This window comes from Drosophila ficusphila, unplaced genomic scaffold (genome assembly GCF_018152265.1).
Source record: "Drosophila ficusphila isolate 14025-0441.05 unplaced genomic scaffold, ASM1815226v1 contig_414, whole genome shotgun sequence".
Taxonomy (NCBI): domain Eukaryota; kingdom Metazoa; phylum Arthropoda; class Insecta; order Diptera; family Drosophilidae; genus Drosophila; species Drosophila ficusphila.
The window spans coordinates 17,813,530-17,832,259 of NW_025064328.1; the positions used below are offsets into that span (position 1 = coordinate 17,813,530).

The 18,730-nt window shown below is 41.7% G+C and overlaps 1 protein-coding gene across 3 annotated transcripts in view; it reads right to left on the minus strand.

Annotated features, from left to right (window-relative positions):
* LOC108093878 overlaps positions 1-18,133 on the minus strand; it is a 28,404-nt gene extending 10,271 nt beyond the window's left edge. The window contains exons 1-3 of one of the 3 annotated variants that reach the window (XM_017194225.2): positions 17,364-18,131; positions 7,709-7,853; positions 1,918-2,075 (exon numbers count right to left, since the gene is read on the minus strand). In XM_017194225.2, coding sequence (XP_017049714.1) covers positions 1,918-2,075; positions 7,709-7,825 — 275 coding nt within the window. In that variant the 5' untranslated portion in view covers positions 7,826-7,853; positions 17,364-18,131. Of the gene's footprint in view, positions 1-1,917; positions 2,076-7,708; positions 7,854-17,363 lie in introns of all 3 variants that reach the window. The other 2 variants (XM_017194224.2, XM_017194223.2) reach the window with 2 other exon arrangements.
* Between the last annotated feature and the right edge of the window lie 597 nt (positions 18,134-18,730).

The window sequence follows — 18,730 nt, forward strand, 5'->3', positions numbered from 1 at the left end:
GCTGGCCCTAGACGGCCATAAGAAAAGGCAGAAGTAGGAAGAAAAAAAAAACAGCAGCAGGCCCAAAGACAAAGACAATGGCAGTGACAAGTACAAGGGTCTTTGGACCACACTCAGACTCATAAACAAGGGGCAACATGGCCATAAATTATCTTTCCCGTGGTGTGCATGTTTGAAGTCGGCGGCAATTGGCAATTGATTAACTTGACACTCTCGGCATGCAAAGGCAGTTTTCGGCTTCGGTTTCGGTTTCGGTTTTTTCCCTCAGATTTTCCGTCTCTGCGACTCTGTATTTAACCCCCAGTTGACATAAACAAGTAGTCGAAAAAGCCCGAAAGAGCCAATCTCCGGCAGAAGAGGGGGAAATTGCAGAGAAAGACTTGCCATGACAAGAGCAATTTGCATGGCCAATCTGTGATGACCTCGTCACGAATGAAAACGAATTGAATGAATGACTTTCGTTATTATTTTCAATTTCATTTGTTTTCCCCTCCATCTTTCCATCTTCATTGTCTCCATCTTCATTGTCGGCCTGCTGGCAATTTATTTGTGTTTTCGCTGTTGACATTTGGCTGGCAGCAACTTTATTTGTGGCCATTTACAAAGGAAGCCGCCGCTGCCACACGATCTCCTGCACTTCTGCCCTCCTGCACGTGATGCCCTTTTTTGGCCATCTCCTTGTGGCCGTAGATTTCAATATTTGCACTGAATAATCGGCACATCCATGCCCATGTACTTAGCATTAGCATTAGCCTAATGCATTATGCATAGATCCATTGAATTGTTTTCTTATGTTCGGCCTGAATACTTCTTGACATTTCGGATCCAGCAAATTGCCACGGCAATTGAGCGTACAGCATTTGGCATTTGGCAATTTCTGGCACGCAACAGCAATATTTTTGAGGCGGAATATGTTAATTAGGCCCTCGCTGCAATTGCAACCTCCCAAAAATACCAAGAACCGCCGAGAGACCCCCAAAAAAAAAAAAACGAAATGAAAAAACTAACAGATACAAGCCGAATTCTTGGCTCAAATTGCTTTGGCAAAACGGAAATCGCTCATTTCATAGAAATAAGCGCAATTATTAAAGCATTTTCACCCGTTTTTCGGTTCGTTTTATTCTGTTCATCGCGCAGCTTTTCACATGCTACAAATTGTTTCCACTGAGGTCAGCGTTTTGCAATGCCCCGCCCGAAGGTTCTCCGCAACTTACATCTCTTGCGTAGTGAAGTTCATCGGGGGAATTAAATTTTAATGGCATGCCCATCAATTTGATGGGCGTTTCATTCATTGCCCCTTCGAGAGCACATCACCAGGCATTTATTATTACAGCAAAAAGCCAAGACGGCCAAGCGAAGGTTACAGCCATTCGCATCGAAGTTGGCGATACACTTGTCGTGGGAATTACGAACACGTTTTGGAAATATAAAAGAGCTGGAAATCAGTTAAAAGAATCTGCGTCTCAGCTGGGAGTCCCCAAGTTAAAGAATCAATTATGTTATATACATAATAATTATATACATAATTATATATGTTTATTATTTATTGAACGAAATGATAAATTACCCATGTCTGTAGCAAACTGTTCATCAAAATGATGCTACCCCTTTGAGATTTCAATTCGCAGAAAGAAAGACAACGACGTAGCTCCTGCTGGGTATTTTCTCTGCCAGTGGGTCAAGGGCATATTATTTTGCTAGTGCTGAAGCCCCAACCGACATTAATATTTATGCTTTTTGTGTCTCATTTTGTTTTGTTTTAGCAGAGTTCAAAGGCATAGTTTGCCCATGTTTAATGTGTTTTTTGCCTCGGTCCCTCTGTTTGTTTACTTGCCATCGCTTTGCAATGACTGATTATTATGGAAGATGGAGGGATGGAGGACGGGATGGACTTGACCTGCAACAACTAGTACTCACCGCATGCCGTCGAATCCGTCGTCGGATCCATTAATGGTCAGCACCGGGGCACGTGCGTACGCCTTCGCCACGCGCCGATTCCGCTCGAAGACGATCACTTTGGCCCAGATCTCGTCGTCGATTTGGGTCCATTTGTCCAGCACTTCCTGAATGTGTTCCTGGAAATCAAGAAAAGACAAGGAAAATATTGAAAAACTTTCGAAAGGCATACGGAAAATATCACCACATCAACTTAATTGTTTCTACTGCGTCACATTTAATTTACACGAATAATAGTATGCAATTATTTTCAATAGCTAACAACAAAAATTTCTTGTTAAAAATGAAACCTGAATGAAAATTAAAAAGAGCATAGTGCAAGAGTCTCCGAAATTGAACAGAATGCCATAGCTTTAATTGGATTAATAAGCAACACTGATAGTATCACTAACGTTAACGAACAAATTTAACGATCCTTTCAAAACCTATTAAAAAGCAGGCGCAACAAAAAGGCAAGGAATTCCCAAAAAATCAATCGATTTGATCCTAAAAGATTCGGAACTCGTTTCGGGGCATCTGGAAAATCGCATGGAAAACATAACGACTGCGACTAATGCTAGCAATTTTCACTTTCCATCGTGCTCGAGTGTTTGTGCCAAAGTGAACGGCCTTGTTGGGCGCTTGCGTTTTAAGTTTTTTTTTTTTGTTTTTTTTTTTCACTCACTTTACTTTTACTTATTTGAGCTGCCTTTTTGTTGCCTGGCTGCCATTACAAGCCGCGCTCTGTGTTTGCGTTTGTGTTGTTTTGCAGTTTGTTAAATAAAAGTTAAAATCAAATCGGAGCAAATGCTGACACGAACACAGCCAGACGAGAAAAGACCAGAGCGGCGTTTTCAGGGGGGGTGTTTCAGGGGGGCTTTTCATGGGTTTTCGGCTCGGTTCGTGGTGCAGTGAGACATATAAAATTATAGACAACGATATCGTTGCTGTCGGTGGTGTTGCCTTTGCCTTTGCCTTTGCCATTGCCTTTTCAGCTTTTTCCACCGCTGCAGCCTGAGCATTTGTGTTGCTCTGCTTGAAGTCTTTTTTATATCCAACAATATACTTATATGCATAGATATTTGAAGTGCTGCAAGGCTTTTGATTGCAACTTTGTCTGCGAAGTTTGCACTGCTCTGCTCTCGACTTGCGTCATGCCTAAGTGCACTCTGGAAATATTTTACATTTCTGGCTTATATAAACCGGCTGGCACATAAAGTGGACTAGTGCTATATGCTTTATAACGTTTCAGTTACTGAATTCCAGGGCTTTTAATCGATTACTGGATCAGCGTCTCGAGCAAGTGGCTTTAATGAAAGCAAAAGTGGATCAGCGACTAAAAATTTATGGCAAACAAATCGCTTTCGTTGCATAAACATTAAATAAATAATACATAATACCTCTGCCATTAAAAGATCACAGCTCAATTTAAGCATTAGAACCCATAATTTAATTTAACCTCTGAAGTAAGCCATTAAATTGTACATTAATGAATGCATATTAATGTTTATTAGCAGATGATATGTCTTTGGAGCGTTTATTAGCTCTAAAGCTTCGGAGGTGATATTTTTTCCACAGTTTATATTTATTGCCCCAACCCATTTTGCTTTCGTATGTGTGCACATCCAAAGAAAAGCCAAAAAACCGAACAGCTGGGTTGTTTTCCCTCCGTGGCTGGCTGGCTGGTTCAATTAACCCGAACAAAGAACGTCATAAACAAAGCCATTAGCCCAGTAACCAACATGCCCACAATTTGAGCCACTTTTTTGGCTTATAATAATAGAAGTAAATATGAAAAATATGAGCCACAAAAAGTGAGCAGGCAGCGAGCATCAAATGTTGGCTTGGCTTTTGGCCACAATTCTACTGACGGACTGGCGGACGGATGGACGGACAAGCATTTTGGCCAAAACTCGTCTAGGCAAGCTCACTCATTCCATTCAGCGGGCACACACATTAAAAATGCAAATAAATCATGTAGTAAAACTTGTTAACCTTTTCGGATGCTTTGCGTTTGCGTTTGCGCACTCGGCCTGCGAGATCGAGAGTCTGGGAGTTGGAAGCAAAGCACTTTTGATTTCATTCCGTTGGATTCTTTGGGCAGATTCACTTCACTTCAGGTTTCACTGGCGGCAGAAGAATCTTGTAGGCCTGAGACTCGAGACTCGAGTGCCGACAAACTGGTTACAACCTGCGGTTGTTTCTCATTTCTCATATTTCTAGGCCGTGCAGAGACGACCTCAAAATGCCGAAGTTCACCGAGTGGTTTTCGCCGTTGCTTGGCTTTTAATTAGTCGCCCCTGTTGTTGCAACACAGAAGCTGCAAGCTGCACGCTGCAAGCTGCACGCTGCAAGCTGCAGAGTGCAACGCCGAAGTGCCACACCGCAAGCGCGTGTTCTCCCTGGCGTATACGTAATCTGGATTGTGCATGAAATTAGCTCGAACGAGTTTCGGAACGGGTTTCGATTAGCATGCGAGGAGCATTAAGTCAGAAACAGAAACATGAATTATACGGATTTTTGGCCAGACGAGCGACGAGTGACGTCAGTGTGACGGCGACGGCGACGGCGACAAACCAACCGCATTTTTGTGGGCGCAATTAAAGTCCATTATTCTGTTGCAAGATCCGTAATGTAGCCCCATTGGCTTAAGCTATAAGCTTGGCTTGCAACACGTGCAACGCCGCCGAAGATGAGACGCTGGAGAATCCCCGTCGCTGCTTGCACTTTTTCGTGTAAAATGTTGTTGAACTTTTGCAGTCACGACTTCCATTCCACCAGCCAGAGCAGCAACAGATGCTCGCAACGCTCCGAGTTGACATTTAATAAAATGATTTTTATTTGGGATCCGGCGGCTTCGGCGGCGGCAACTGCGGCGGAACTCTTTGTGTCTGCCAGGTCAATAGATACAATCGCCGCAAATTATTACGGTCTTGATAAATTCATCTTGTGACAGGTTGCACCAGCAGCAGAAGCAGCAGTTGCGTCCAAAGTTCATTGATATGTTTATTTTCAATTTGTTTGGTTAGGCCAGGCCGCAAACCTAATGCCAAGTGGGTCTGGCCGAAAAATAAGAAATCTAGGTGTATAATTTATGCAAATTTCTGGTTGACATATGGTAATTATAGCCCAGAGCGGACCAGCTCTTCCGCCAGCAGGTAAATCAATCAAGCAACGAGCAGGAAACTCAATTGATCCTGGACTTTGATGAAGTGGCAGCCACAAAAATTTCCATTGAAATTGTCGTATAATTTTTGGGCTTAAAAGCCAACCCACATCATCAGTGTCTCACAGTGTGTGTAAGTGTGTGTGTGTGTGTCTGTCGTCTCGTTTTAGTGGTTTTTCCTGCTTATTTTGCGTCAACGCCAAATCCTGTTGCTCGGGCCAGGCCAAAAGCGAGACCGAAACCAGGTGAACGGGTGCCAAAACAACCGTCGCCAGACAACAAAATCCAGGGGGAAAAGGAAAACAAAGGAAAATGCTGAACGAGAAAAGCCTGCGCGTGGAAGTGGAAAAAAAAGCGAAAACTGTGCAGACCAGCGAGAAAAACTTTCATTTTCACGAAAACGAAAACGAATGCGAAAAGACTTTGTGTCTCTTTTTTTCTGTCCGCTAGAATTCTGGTTCGATGCATGCAAGTTTGTTGCCTAAGTCTTTTGTTTTCTCAAGTCAATTTTTTTCTCCGCTCCGTTCCCAGATAATAAATTTGTAAACAATATTGAAAATAGCACAACGGCAGCCAGAGCAACCGAAATTGCTCAATAAGCGCCCCGAGCAGCCAAACAAGTCGAATCAAAGGGCTAACAAACCGAAGCAAGCGAACAACCCTCGACGACAAAAGGAAAATTCAGACATCAGACATCATTGCGGCCGTTTCCATCATGGGAAATACAGTTTTTGTTTTTGTGGACGCCTTTGTGTGGGGCCAGACTAAACGGAATTATATAGATGCCACGCTCACGCTAATTGCAACATACCCATAGACGGAAAAAGACAAACACACGAATCCAGCGACTGCTGCACGCTTTTCACTTTGGGCGAGGCCTTTGGCTCCCCGAATCTCCGATTTCGGAGTTCGGATCTTGGATCTCGGATCTCGGAATCGCTAAACTCGAATCGCAGATGTAAACGAAATTTATGCAAATTTCCATTAGAAATAAAACATCAATTTAATAGGCAGCTTTTTGATGGCTTTTTTTCGGGTGTTGCTGCCGCGCTTTGTTGCCGTATGAAGTGCAGTTAACCCAGTTGAGTGCGTGGGCAGCACCGCCTGCCAAAAGTGAGCTGAAAAAAGTCATCAGAGCTGCGCAACCAGCTGGGTAAAAGCCAAACAAAAAAGCTTAAAATAACAACGGGGTTATAGATAAAGTGAAGTGAGCTATAAACGGCTAGAATGCGTTCAAAATAATAAAAATACAATAAAATACAAGGAAACTAAAGTTTTATTAAATTCGTGCTGCACATATTGAAATTTTGTCAGTATTTATTGGTCTTAAAATCGTACTCCCTTATTAGATTTGTATCTCAGGGGTATTTCTGTATTTTACTCAAACTCTTTTAAAAGATATAAATCACTTTTTCACTGTTTTTGGCTTGCAATAGATTTCTTAATTCACCCCAAGACCTTACCCACAAATCTTAAACGCTCGAAATAGTTCAAAGGTTGAAATTAGCCTAAAGCCACAGTTTAGAGAGCTGCAACGCAGTCGACTTGCATTATATACGATCGTAGAGCCAAAAAAAACCCCACACACCCATGGACTACAATGCTGGGCCCACTAACACTCCTTGGTAAATAGCCAAAAGGGTTAGCAGCAGTTAGCAGCTACGTCAATGGAATTTCCACACATAAACAATACTCGTATACTCGCAACTTGCAAAGAGAAACGGCCCCAAAAAAATAATATATCGTAATCGAAGATGGGCGAACGAAAAGCGATCGGCGGGCTCGTGCTGGGCTTGTCCAAACATTAGGGTTACCTATGGCGTTTTTATGGCCATAGTTACAGCGGCTTATTGCCGTTGCCCGTTGGCCATTCGCCGTACGCTTTTGGCCGACTCCACCGATTCCACCGACTTCTCTGCTTTACTGCCTTGGCCCGTAGGCAAATTAAAAATGCACAACGCAATGCGATGGCCTAACGGTAATTAATGCAATTGGTCAATACAACAAACACCAGAAAGCCAGGCCAAAACAATGAAATTAAACGGAAAAACAGAAACCCAAAGCCTCGGCGTTAGTGCGTCTCATGGTGACCCCAATGCGGTGGACCCGACTCCACCACTCCGCCACTCCGCCTGCCGCACGTGTTGAGAATGAGCGACAGGAAAATAGCCGCAAATCATAGAAGCCGACTGTCCAAGTTGGGCGGAAGTCGGCCTGCTCGACGGTCGATGGGCCAGGGCCAGTTCTCCACGGTTCTTCATAGGCTCACCAGAGTTTATTTTTGGTTTGGAGGTGCCGCGGAAATCACGGAAAATAAGGTAATTTGCCAAATTATAAGTTATCTAATGTAAGTCCTAATACAAATCTCTACGGTTTGATTTTTAAACTTAAATGAGGCATGGATTCTTAATTATGGTTAAAGAATAAACACATCTTAAAGCTGGAATTGATAATTTTAATGACTAACTTAAGAATAATGTTCTATCAATATCTATATATTGTGCAAGCTCGAAAATGTATTACGTTTTCTTACATAGTTTATATTTATAGGTTAACAATTTAAAGTATTCCTCAAATGGAATAGAATTTCTTGCATCTATGACTTACCTTGTATAGTTTATCCTTCTGGTACCAAATGTCCTCCTCCTCCTCCTGCTGGGTAAATGTCTGGTCGAGATTAAGATCGTCGCGTGAACGTGATAGAATTTTTCGCCGCGACACCATCTTGTGTGATTTCTGGGGTCTCTGTCCTCTGCAAAGAGGGAAAGATATCAAGTCATAAAGGGTTGTGTGAATATTCGCGTTATAAACCAAATACATAATATGGGCAGGGAGATCTTAAGGAAGGCCGCCGCATAACGGTTCGTAAAACAGCAAACACATCAAATTTCCTCATTTTGCGCTGACAGGTCCCACAAAAAACCCAAAAAAATATTTGACTCTCTTCGAATCGCTTAGCAAACAGAATTATGGCATCGGCATCCCTCGGGTTTTGAGGTCAACGCACCTGAAACTGGGATATGCCTTTTGTTTATGACCTGGACTCCCTTTTTACAAGTCATCCCGCATGCAGAGAAGCTCTTAAGACCCCCTAACACCAATGCAATTTGCCTTCCTGTATCTCTCAGTTGTATGCTCTGTTTCTATGTGCCCAACTTAATGTTTCTTTCGAGCAGAAGAATTTATGTGTAAAACATGCAATTTTTATTGAAATGGCTTGTTATGACGATCATGTTGTGCGAGCTACGCATCGCAGATTCGAAATTGAGATCCCAACTGCGATTTAAGTTGTGAATCAGACGGAGCATATGAGATACCATCCAAGGCACGTTGAAAGCAGTCACAATAAAAGTAAATAAAGAAGAAATCACCTGTAAGCTGAAACAGAAAACAAGTGTTCAATTGCGGAATGGGGAATACCCTTTTGGAGTTAGTACTTTGTAAAGCAAGCAACGATTTATTGTAATAAAAGCATGCGTAGAAAAACTTAATTGCAATCAATTTTATTTAAATCTATGAATGTTATGTGAAGTATTTATAAATACTTCATTTTATATTTTTAAGAGTTTTAATTGTTACTTTAAACGTTTTCGTTTTACCCCCTGTTGTTAGAGTATTTCGATTGAAGTCTTTTGTTTTTTCACGGCTCAGATTGTCAAGTTGATGAAAAAACGTTCATTGCATAATAAACATCTATGGGGGCTTGGAGCTCGGGGCTTTGGGGGTTGCGAAGCGTGTAGCGGCAAGAAAGTGCCCTCTCCCTCGCTCCCCTTTCTCCCTCTCTCCCTCTCTTTATTCGAAACACTCTCCTTCTCCCTCGCTCCCTCGAGAAACATGCAAATGTGCGAGGTTCGCTAACCTGTTGTCATATATATTTAGCCGTCTTTGTTATTAGTGTCTATAATTGTGATGTGTCTGCTTTTGTTGGCTTTCTTTTTGCAGAAACTGTGCGTCCGAGTGATCGACGTCTTTTTTTCAGATCCGACAGTTCGGATGCTGCAAGGGCTGCTGGCTGGCCATAAATATTCATCGCCTTTTGCGCAATCTCGACTGCCGACTGCCGACCATATTGTCAACGATCGACGCCATTTTTTTCGCCAGGCCATAGATTGCAATCGCATAACAAATGTTGCCGCTGTTGCAGCCCGATTTATGCAACAAAAGCCGTTAAATTGTACAAGTCTCGGTGTCTCAGTGCCATTTGTTGCCGCTTTATTGAGTTGCATTTTCTTTGTGCACACAACACTCTCGGCCGGTTGTTGGCTGTTGAATGTCTCCCTGCCCCAAAGTATCGTTATTTATGGCCAACAAAGGGCCACTGTCTGCGACACAAAAACGAGCCCAGAAATCACAAATCGCTGTTCGGGTATATAGAACATATGTACCATATAGTCGAACAAAAGTTCGAACAAGAGTTCCTCAAGCTTGGCACGTACAAAACAGACGTGTTCTAGTTTGGCTCTCGACTCGGGTAATTACGTGAATTGCATTCCGAGTGTCATTTATGGGGCAGAAGATTTACTGGATGATCCACACGGATATACTTGTCTACTGTTTCTGTTTTGGTGGTACAAGTTGTAGGATAAGGCAGAGGATGTGGGAAAAAGTGGGTATTGTAGGAGCACATTAACTGTAGTCAAAGTCAAGGACAAAATAACTTTAAAATAAATATGTTCTTTATATTCTTTTAGAATTATATAATACAATTTCATTCTTTAATTTTCTTAAATCAAAACCATGTATCTTACTTTGTATGCCAAAATTCCCACCCATACACAAATATGCTTTTATCCAATTATCCAGGAGAAGTAAAGGCAGCAAAAAACACCTTTAATTTCACCGCATTCTTTATGGGGCACGTCAAATTAAAACACTTAAACGGCATCTGCCTGTGTTCCCGGAACAATTCTGGCCAAATAACGCTGACATATCAAGAAAGTTTCTTTCTGCCCCTGCGAATGACGGACAATTAACGGCCCACAGCTGCAGCCAAGCTGGCCAAGCTGGCCAAGAGGAGTCGAGTGGTGGAGTGGTGGCCAAGAGGTGCTCGAGTATCCTGCACACTCACAGCTCCTCAGCGGATGGCCTGTTTTCGTTGCCGGACTTTTGTAAACAGAACAACTGTGGATGCCACTTGATGCCGTAAAATAAAGTCATCAGAGCCTTGGCTTTTTCCTTCATTTCTCATTTTTTATCTGGCTGGATGGTGCGTGTTGACTTTGCTGATTTGGCCGCATGATAATTTCCCTGATCTTTTACAGTTACAAGTCCCGAAGCCAAAGGAATTGGGAAAATGTGCGCGTCCATTTGGCTCGCAATTTTTCAGCCATCAGCATTCACTTTTCGCTCGAAAATAATAAATTTTTCCTTCGCACACGCAAAAATGTGCAGCAACTTTCACAAGCGAAACAAAAATAAAAATAAAAACATCAGTCAAGGCTAACAAAAAAGCAGCTATTTGAAATCATTTAAATAATGCCAATTGATGATTATTTCTTAATTCACTGCAATCCGCCGCATCATCATCCAAGTTCAAACCGCGCCAATCGAACTCGGATTTGAATTTCAGATTCGTTGAACTTTCACAATTGTCCAACGAAATGATATTGAATTATAAGCAGGCATTTTCCGCGCATTTCCGATGGGTTCAATAACTCTGCGCCGGCGGATCGAAATGGAAAGCAAAATACACAATAATTTCGGTGCAAATATTGATTTGGGAAAATGTGTCGAAAATTACAGATGGGCTTGTTTGCTGATTAAGAGTTTATTCATTATGCTGCTGTCATTCCCTGGCTCTATTAGTATTTTAAATTCCCACAACAAAGGTGGCTTCTTTTTCGACTTCTCAACAGCTGACATTGAAGCTGCCCACACGGCATTATTCTAAAAGATGACGCCATACGCTTAAATCCGCTGTTTCTCACAGATGGTGGGTATATACTATATACTGTATATCTTACGTAGGTTCAAAATAGGTAAACATATCATAGTTTGATAAGGAAAGCTTTTGGAGTAAGCAAAATAAATAGATATTTTGTGGAAACTGATTTATGAGGGAATATTAATGTTTTAAATAAAATATCAATCGGAATATAATTTTATAACTGTTCCGAAATTCAAATACTTATCAGAATAGCTTGAATATTTTCGTTGGGCGTGATATTTTCTACGAAGAATTTCCCCAACAATAAATTAAAACGATGAGCCTCAAACTTTATGATTGACAAGCGGAAAACTCGTTTCTCTCAACTTTCTACAGAACTTTCCTCCGCTGGTCGTTGGAATGAAACTATGCATAATTTAATGACAACATTCGCTGCATATTCAAACACCAGACAACCGCCGACAATCGCGCACTTTATGAATGAAAGTCAACGTCATGAATTATTGTAGATTCACGAGTGGAGACTCTAGGCAATCAATAAAGAATTTTGATGATGACAATCGTGCTGACAACGCTAGTTGCATATTGATCGCGTCGGTGAATGTAAATGATTCTAATGCAATTGCACCTGGCGTGGAGTGGGTATCGCTGTGCCCAGTCAAGAGGTCGTTAGCTGCCGTGCTTCACTGTAGTGGCTAGCAACTCGTCTCCGCAGTGCAAATATCTTGCAGTTCATTTACCCGGCGAGATCCGAGATCCGAGATGATTGCATTGTTCGAGTGCGTCACGAGATGGCGAAGATTAGACGTGTCTACTTAGCTGAAAACCAGCTGAGATCAACAGCTTCCATCCATTTGGAGGCACAATTTCTGCACATTCATTTGCCAAACTCCGCTGGACGGCCAAATGTTAAGGTCAGAGCTCAGTTTTGTTTATTTTCTTGCCGCGCATTTTGGCTAGAAAGTATTTTTGGCACCCTAATGGATTCATTATGTAACCAAATACCTCATGAAAGTTGCCGGGGACCTAATGAAGCATCGAAAAATGGGATGGCGGAGGAACACTTAATACTTTCGCAGAAGACATGCCGGCCAAGAATGCTGGGGAGCCGCATGATTGATTGGCCGAGAGATGAGAATAGCCCGTAAGGAAATTGCTTTCACAGGGGTCAAGCGAAATGTTCCCGAAACGAAACACCATAGGCTGGGGTATACGATACATGTGGCCATTGATTTGTGTCCAAATTAAATTAAGCAGTCATTGACTTGTGGAAAGGAGGCAAAAGAAAGAGCCCGCCGTTTTCTAAGGTTGTCGAAATAATGGGCGTGCTGAGAAGAACTCAACGCAGTTTGGTAATCCGTTTAATTCTGTATTGGAAATGTCGGCAGTTCGGGAGAAAAATTATCCATTTGTTGGAGCGTATCAGATTTATGGGGTAACACTTTAACATTTAATAGTGCTCTAATCGAAAGGTGTGAATGTTTATTTAGGTGGCAAAGTAACACGTTTTTAACCTTGACCACAAGTTTGTTGCTAAGGAAGTGTTATAAGTTTTGTGTTAATAAATATTTATTTTTTTATGCTGGGAAATTTTGTGGCTTAAATGCCTTGTGATGATATGCAACTTCCGTTTGTTTCCAGTTCCTGTCACTTTCCCTTCGCCACCCACTAAATATTTGAACCCTTGAAATTGAGTAATGAATTTGGAGTGGGCGAGGGAGCCGCGGATCTGGCGAGCTGATCATATTTTCTTAACACTTGTCGGCGGTCGGCATTGTCTGCAAATGCTTCAATTTGCATAGCGTGAAAGTGGCGTGTAGTCGGAGTCCAACTTCAACTCAAATTCGCAGTCGCCATGGTTCAGTTCCTCGTTTGGGGTTAAGGTTTTCATTATGCGAGGCAGTGCGCGGTGCAAATTATGCAAAATTGCTCACATCGGGAAGCTAATAATGCGAAATCCGAAGCATTTAACATCGAATCGTATTGCGGAACTCGCTGGCTGCCGGGCATTTAACACCTGAGCGCATCAGCGGCGCATCATGGCCTCATCAGCGGTAACAGTAACAGTTAAAAAACCAAGAGCTACATATACATATAGCTAAAGCTAAAGCCAACCGATACCGACAGGTTGTGCATTTCGATTTCGCAAAACGTAAAAAACACTCGTATTTCCCATCACGCACATCTGGCGCTCGGCTCTCCATTCCGGCAATTATTAAGCCCCAAAATATGTTAAATCATATCTATATAAATGAATATTTGTGTGAGCATCTATCAGATACTTTTCAAAGTCATGTAACTGTCAGCGCTTTGCGCAATCCCCAAAGACAAACGAACGGATGGTTGAATGAATGGATGGATGGAGACGAAAGCCCCAGAAATTAACATTTCAATTTTTGAAGATCTCCGAATGTCTTGGATGGTTTTTTGATTGATTTTCGCTGCTAATGCTGCAGCGACCGCCGATGCAGCACTTTCAAAATGTAAATTTAATAAATTGCTCGACACCTTTTGAAAATCTCTTGGGGCATTAAATCAAATGATTCGAGTCAACAAAGAAAACCGTAACTTGGAAAATGGCTAAGCAAACGGAGTACAAAAAAGGTAAACAAAAAAAATCAGATGTCTTGTCTTGAGAAACAAAGAAAAATACCATGAAAAATCAATATATAAAAATATGGTATTTCATTATTGAAAAAGTTACAAAAATCATAATGCAGAAACAAGTTTTCCCTGTTGGTTTTTCTTTCAACTTCTCAAATTTGTTGGCTTTGAGTGTTTACTACTCCATAAATAATTCGAATATCATAACTATCAAGCAGCCACTAAAATGGAAAACACTCAATATGAAACGCGTAAAAAAAGTTGTATTTTCCGCTGTTGCTGTTCGCAGCAAACCCATTTTCTATCTCACAAATTCGTTGTGCCTTTGATTAACTGAAAACGCCACGAAAAACAAGTTGACACTTTCATTAAATTGAAGCGAATTTTTTCCGCATTTCGGCGTTACGTTCCGAGTTGCCCTGACCAAAAGCGAGGTCCGTGCAACAATTTGCTGGCCAAAAAGAGCGAAACAGAGAAACAGGCTACAACTTCAACTTCAACTAGAGTGAAAAGCAGAAACACAGACTAAAAACACGAATTTCAGCAAATGAAAAGCGAGAAAAAAGAAGACTGCAACTGGCGGCTGCTTCTGCTTTCGTTTTCGCCTGCACGCTCCAACTGCTCCAAAACGCTCCCATCAGGTGCGACAGAGAGAGCGCTACAGTCCGGCCAACGAAAGAGAGGGGAACAGTCTGGGGAGGGGAGCCGGGTAAACGAAGCAATTTGAAGCGGAGCTATGACAGCGCCGTTGCACTAAATTTTCCACAAGCGACTGAGTTTGAAACCGAAACCGAAACTGTAAACGAAACTGAAACTGATTTCTTTTAGCAGACCGGTGAAAGAAAGATATATGTATGTATATACTATATAGAGAGGGAGGAAGAGCGGTCTTACACCAAGAAAAAGTACTTGAGACCTCCAATTTCAAACCGGAAATCCGCCAAGAAACAGAATTCAAGAACAAGTTGTAAGGTAAATGGTCATGAAATAAGAATAACAATATCAAAATTGTATGGAACCTAATGGTACTTTCATCTTTCCTTGCAATCTAAAATTACTGTGGCAATTTCTATATTGTTTACCTCAACCTTTGAGCTTGCTAAGATATTAATATTAAATTTTTTATAATATTTGTTCACTGTACACTCGTGTTACGTTGACCACCATTAGTTGGCTCAATGGATGACAAAATTTCTCCCGCTCTGTTCGACCACCACTTTTGGCTTCTTTCGTTTAGTGCTTATCAAATGGCTGCAATCAAAAAATCGTCCAAGTTTTCACTTTCTCAGTTTCCCAGTTAGCCGTGGATCGTAATAATAATGGTAATGATAATGATGATGATCGTGGAGCCGGCGAGCGGAAGTTAGCGTGTAACAATCAGAAAGATCATAATATTTGTGTTGAAGCGCTTTGTTCGGCTGATTGAGTCAGCTATTGGTGGTAGGCAGAGCTGCCCACAACAGAAACAGAAAGGTTGTATTTAAAATGCAATTTATCCGGCGAGCCGACAATGGCAAGCCAAATAATAATCTTTTAATAAAGATGCCTTTGTCTGGCGGCGGGGCGTTAAAGGCCATCATCCCAGCCCCTAGACTCTATATATCTATCCGCTGGTATCGCCGTATCTGGCTAATCGTCGACAAACAACAACACGTGCCTCGCTATCAGACTTAATGTCTCTTTCACACTTTGAAGGCGCCACAACATCAGCGGTTTAATTAGCTTTCAAATCTACGAATGCACGCACTCAAAAAAACACTTTTTATGGCGTTTTTAAGGTGTGGACTCCCTGTAGAGAATATGAGTCTGCGAAAGATTTGAGAAAATAGTTTCCCAGTTACGATGTGTGTTAACAAATCTGAGATCACATTCCAGTGTGTGTTTCAATCACAGCTTATTAATTGGGACAATTTGGGAGTTCATTGGCCAGATAAAGTGATATTTTATCTACTCATCGTTAGATAAATAGCAGTGGGACGCCTCGAACGTTAAACACTTAATAAAATAACAAATATCTCCAGTTTCCAGTGCCATTATTTTGACCGCAACTGTGTGTGCCTCCGCTGAATGAGATTAACCCATTTTCCGCTAATGAACGGTGCCCATTTGGCGCGGGGAATGGCTGCCAATAAACCTAAATAGACCCCAGCCATCGACAGCTCATGAAATATGCGCGCAGCGTGAAAAGAAATGGCCAGAAGCACAAAGAGAGTGAAAGAACCGAATAGCGGTCGAATGCAAATTCTCCTTCTCCCGGAATTTGGCCAAATCGAATCGAAATGGGCTTTCGGCCAAAAGGCGGAGAGTTACAAAACGAATTTATTGCGCGACCTTTTTTCGGGGCTTAGTGCAGATCCATTTGTTGTTTTGCCTAAATGTAAATGAAGTCAGCGTCTGGCTGACTGACATTTCCCATTAGCTCTTTCGGCCACGTTATTGTCTGCAGGTTCTGCTGAACTTTTCGGCCAGACGGATTTCAGCACTGCCTTCAGCAGAAGAACCGCACTTTACAGGGTCTTTTCGACGATTGTTTACATTTATGGATGCATAATTGGGTGCCATGGCACCTACCCATCCCCCCTCCCCCTTCTTCTCTGCACTCTTAGTTGTATTTAAATTTTGCCCACTAATTGACTCCCACAAACCGATGCAAAGATGATGGTCTGAGAAGCTGAATTCGAAGTTGGAGCCGAGGCTGTAACCGAAGCCCAATGAAACTGCAAACTCATGCCGACATCGACTTCCTTCCTCTGCCTCTCGAACTCTTCGCCAGCCTCTTCTTTCGGATATATACACTATACCAAAAGATATATATACATATATATACACGAGTGTCGGGCCAATTGTCGCAATCGAAATCGGAATGGCAACACCTACTGCACATTTTAATTTCAGCTTTTTTCGGGCCGCCTCGTTTCGTTATTAAATGCATTTGTTTTCGAAGGCGTGTTGCCAGTCAGAAACTCATCCATCTGTCTCAGCCAGGGCCACATGTGAACTGAGAAAAATCGCATTTAAGCCAGAGCAAACTAGACCTTTTAAAAGTCACATGCCAAAACTCAACTCATTTAATTTATTTTAATGTTTTTTTAAAGACAAGCACAACGAGTACGTTTCCAGATATTTATTAGTCTGGCTTGAAATTTATAAATTATAATATTAACTTGAAATATACTTGTTATCAGTGGCATTCATTAAATATTAATATATTTAAAATCATCATTACTTGTACATACTTTCAAGATTAGGTTGCTGAATATTTCACCAGTGTACAAATACCTCGAAAAAAGATGCTGAAATTAACTTGACATTGTGCTGCTAATTCAGCACTAATCGTTCGAATTGATGGCGAAAAGGAACTATTTACGAAACCGAAACTGCCCAAAATTGTATGATATTCAAATGCGAACACGCAATCCGAGAAAGAAACCGAAAAGGCAAAACGACAAGAGAGATGTTGTCAACCTTGAGAGTTTGTAGCAGCTTGTAGTTGGGGCTGCGATTTCAGCTCGCATTTAAATGAAAATGAAAATGAAACCGAAGTGTAGCAAAGAAACACGGCAAACAATAAACAAAAAGCGCGTAAGCAGGAAGTCCAGTGCCGAGTCAAAACAGTTAGAGAAAAAACGGTGCGATTATGAATGGGAAGCTGGGATCTTTTTCTTCCGGAAGAGCAACAGGTGCTAGGGTTTCTCCTTTTTTCCCTGCTGTTTTTTTTTTTTGTACCTTTTCCCTACTTTGCATGCGTGTCTCTTGGGCTCCCCAACTCACCTTTCTGCTCAATTACTTTTGTTTTTGCTGCAAGTCGCTGGTGTTGCTGCTGTTGTTGTTGTTACTGTTGTTTTTTTTTTTGTTGTTGTTGTTGTTGTGTCGAAACTGTTGCAAAATTGCTGATATTTTCCCAATGATTACGTATTCGCAGAGCGGCGACGAGGAAAAGTGTTTGCCCCTAACTGTTGTTACTTCTCTACGTATTTTTCTTTTCTTTTTTTTTTTTAGTGCTGTAACAATGATTTTCTGTTATTATTTATATTGATTTTGTAATTGCCTTTGCTACAATTGCTGTGTTTGCGTTTCACTTTATTAATTTCACTTTTGGCCGCTGCTTTTAGCTGGGGAAACGAGTTTGCCATAAATTGTAATATTTAATTTTGCATTTAATTCGGACATCGAGCGGCGAGGGCACGAGTATTTATGCGTCTTTTAAACTCGCGCGAAATAATTTCTAATTCCCCAAAAGACAAATGAATTCGAAATTGTTGCTATCTCGGCATTTTATGAACGCACTTCAATTGCATAACGGCGAAGACTGCGCGCACAAAGTTTCGTGATGGCGATGATGATGATCTCCGCTTCTTTGATCACCTTTCTCAGCAGCAGCTTCTCTCTCTTTCTCAGTTTGTTTTCTTTTTCTTTTGCTTTTCAAAATATTTTTTTTAGTGGCTTGGATTTTCTTTTTACTTAGCTGGACTGCCGACGCGCCAGCGAACCAAACGCACTCGACGACTTTCGCGACTCGACTGAAGAATCGACGGCAGAGCCGGGCTTTTGCCGCGGCAGAGTCGAGCTTACCGGACGGCCTTACCTTACCTTACCATACCATACCATAGCTTACCTTTTCTTGCCGTAAGTTCGGTTACGTTGCTCGGCGTTTCTTTTACCTGTTTTTTACCTCGTCGCCTTGTCGCTTCATGGCTAAGTTGGCTTAATAGCATTTAGCGTGTCCGAAGCTTGCCATTCGGAGCTTTTTCGGAAAGAGTTTCTTCGGGCTGCGCGAAGAGCGCGTTTCTTGCCGGCTCTCTTAAAGAGCTCTTTATAGCTGCATTTTTTCTCGCGCTCCCAGTGGTCATCAATCTCATCTCTCCGCTTTCTACACCTTAATTACATCATCTGCATATATTTCGGGATGCTGCTGCTAAAATTAATTAGTTGTATTTATCACGCTGTTACTTGAAAGCTTTTTAACCGACATTTTTGGCGAGCCTAACGGTTCTGGATTTTATATTCACTTTTTATGGGCGATGCGCCGATTATTCCGATGGCTTTTTGAAGGTCAATCGAAATGTCAAACTACCTGCGGCTATTCTACGCCCGCAGATCTCTGGAATTTATGTGACAGGCAATTAAAAATCTGCATT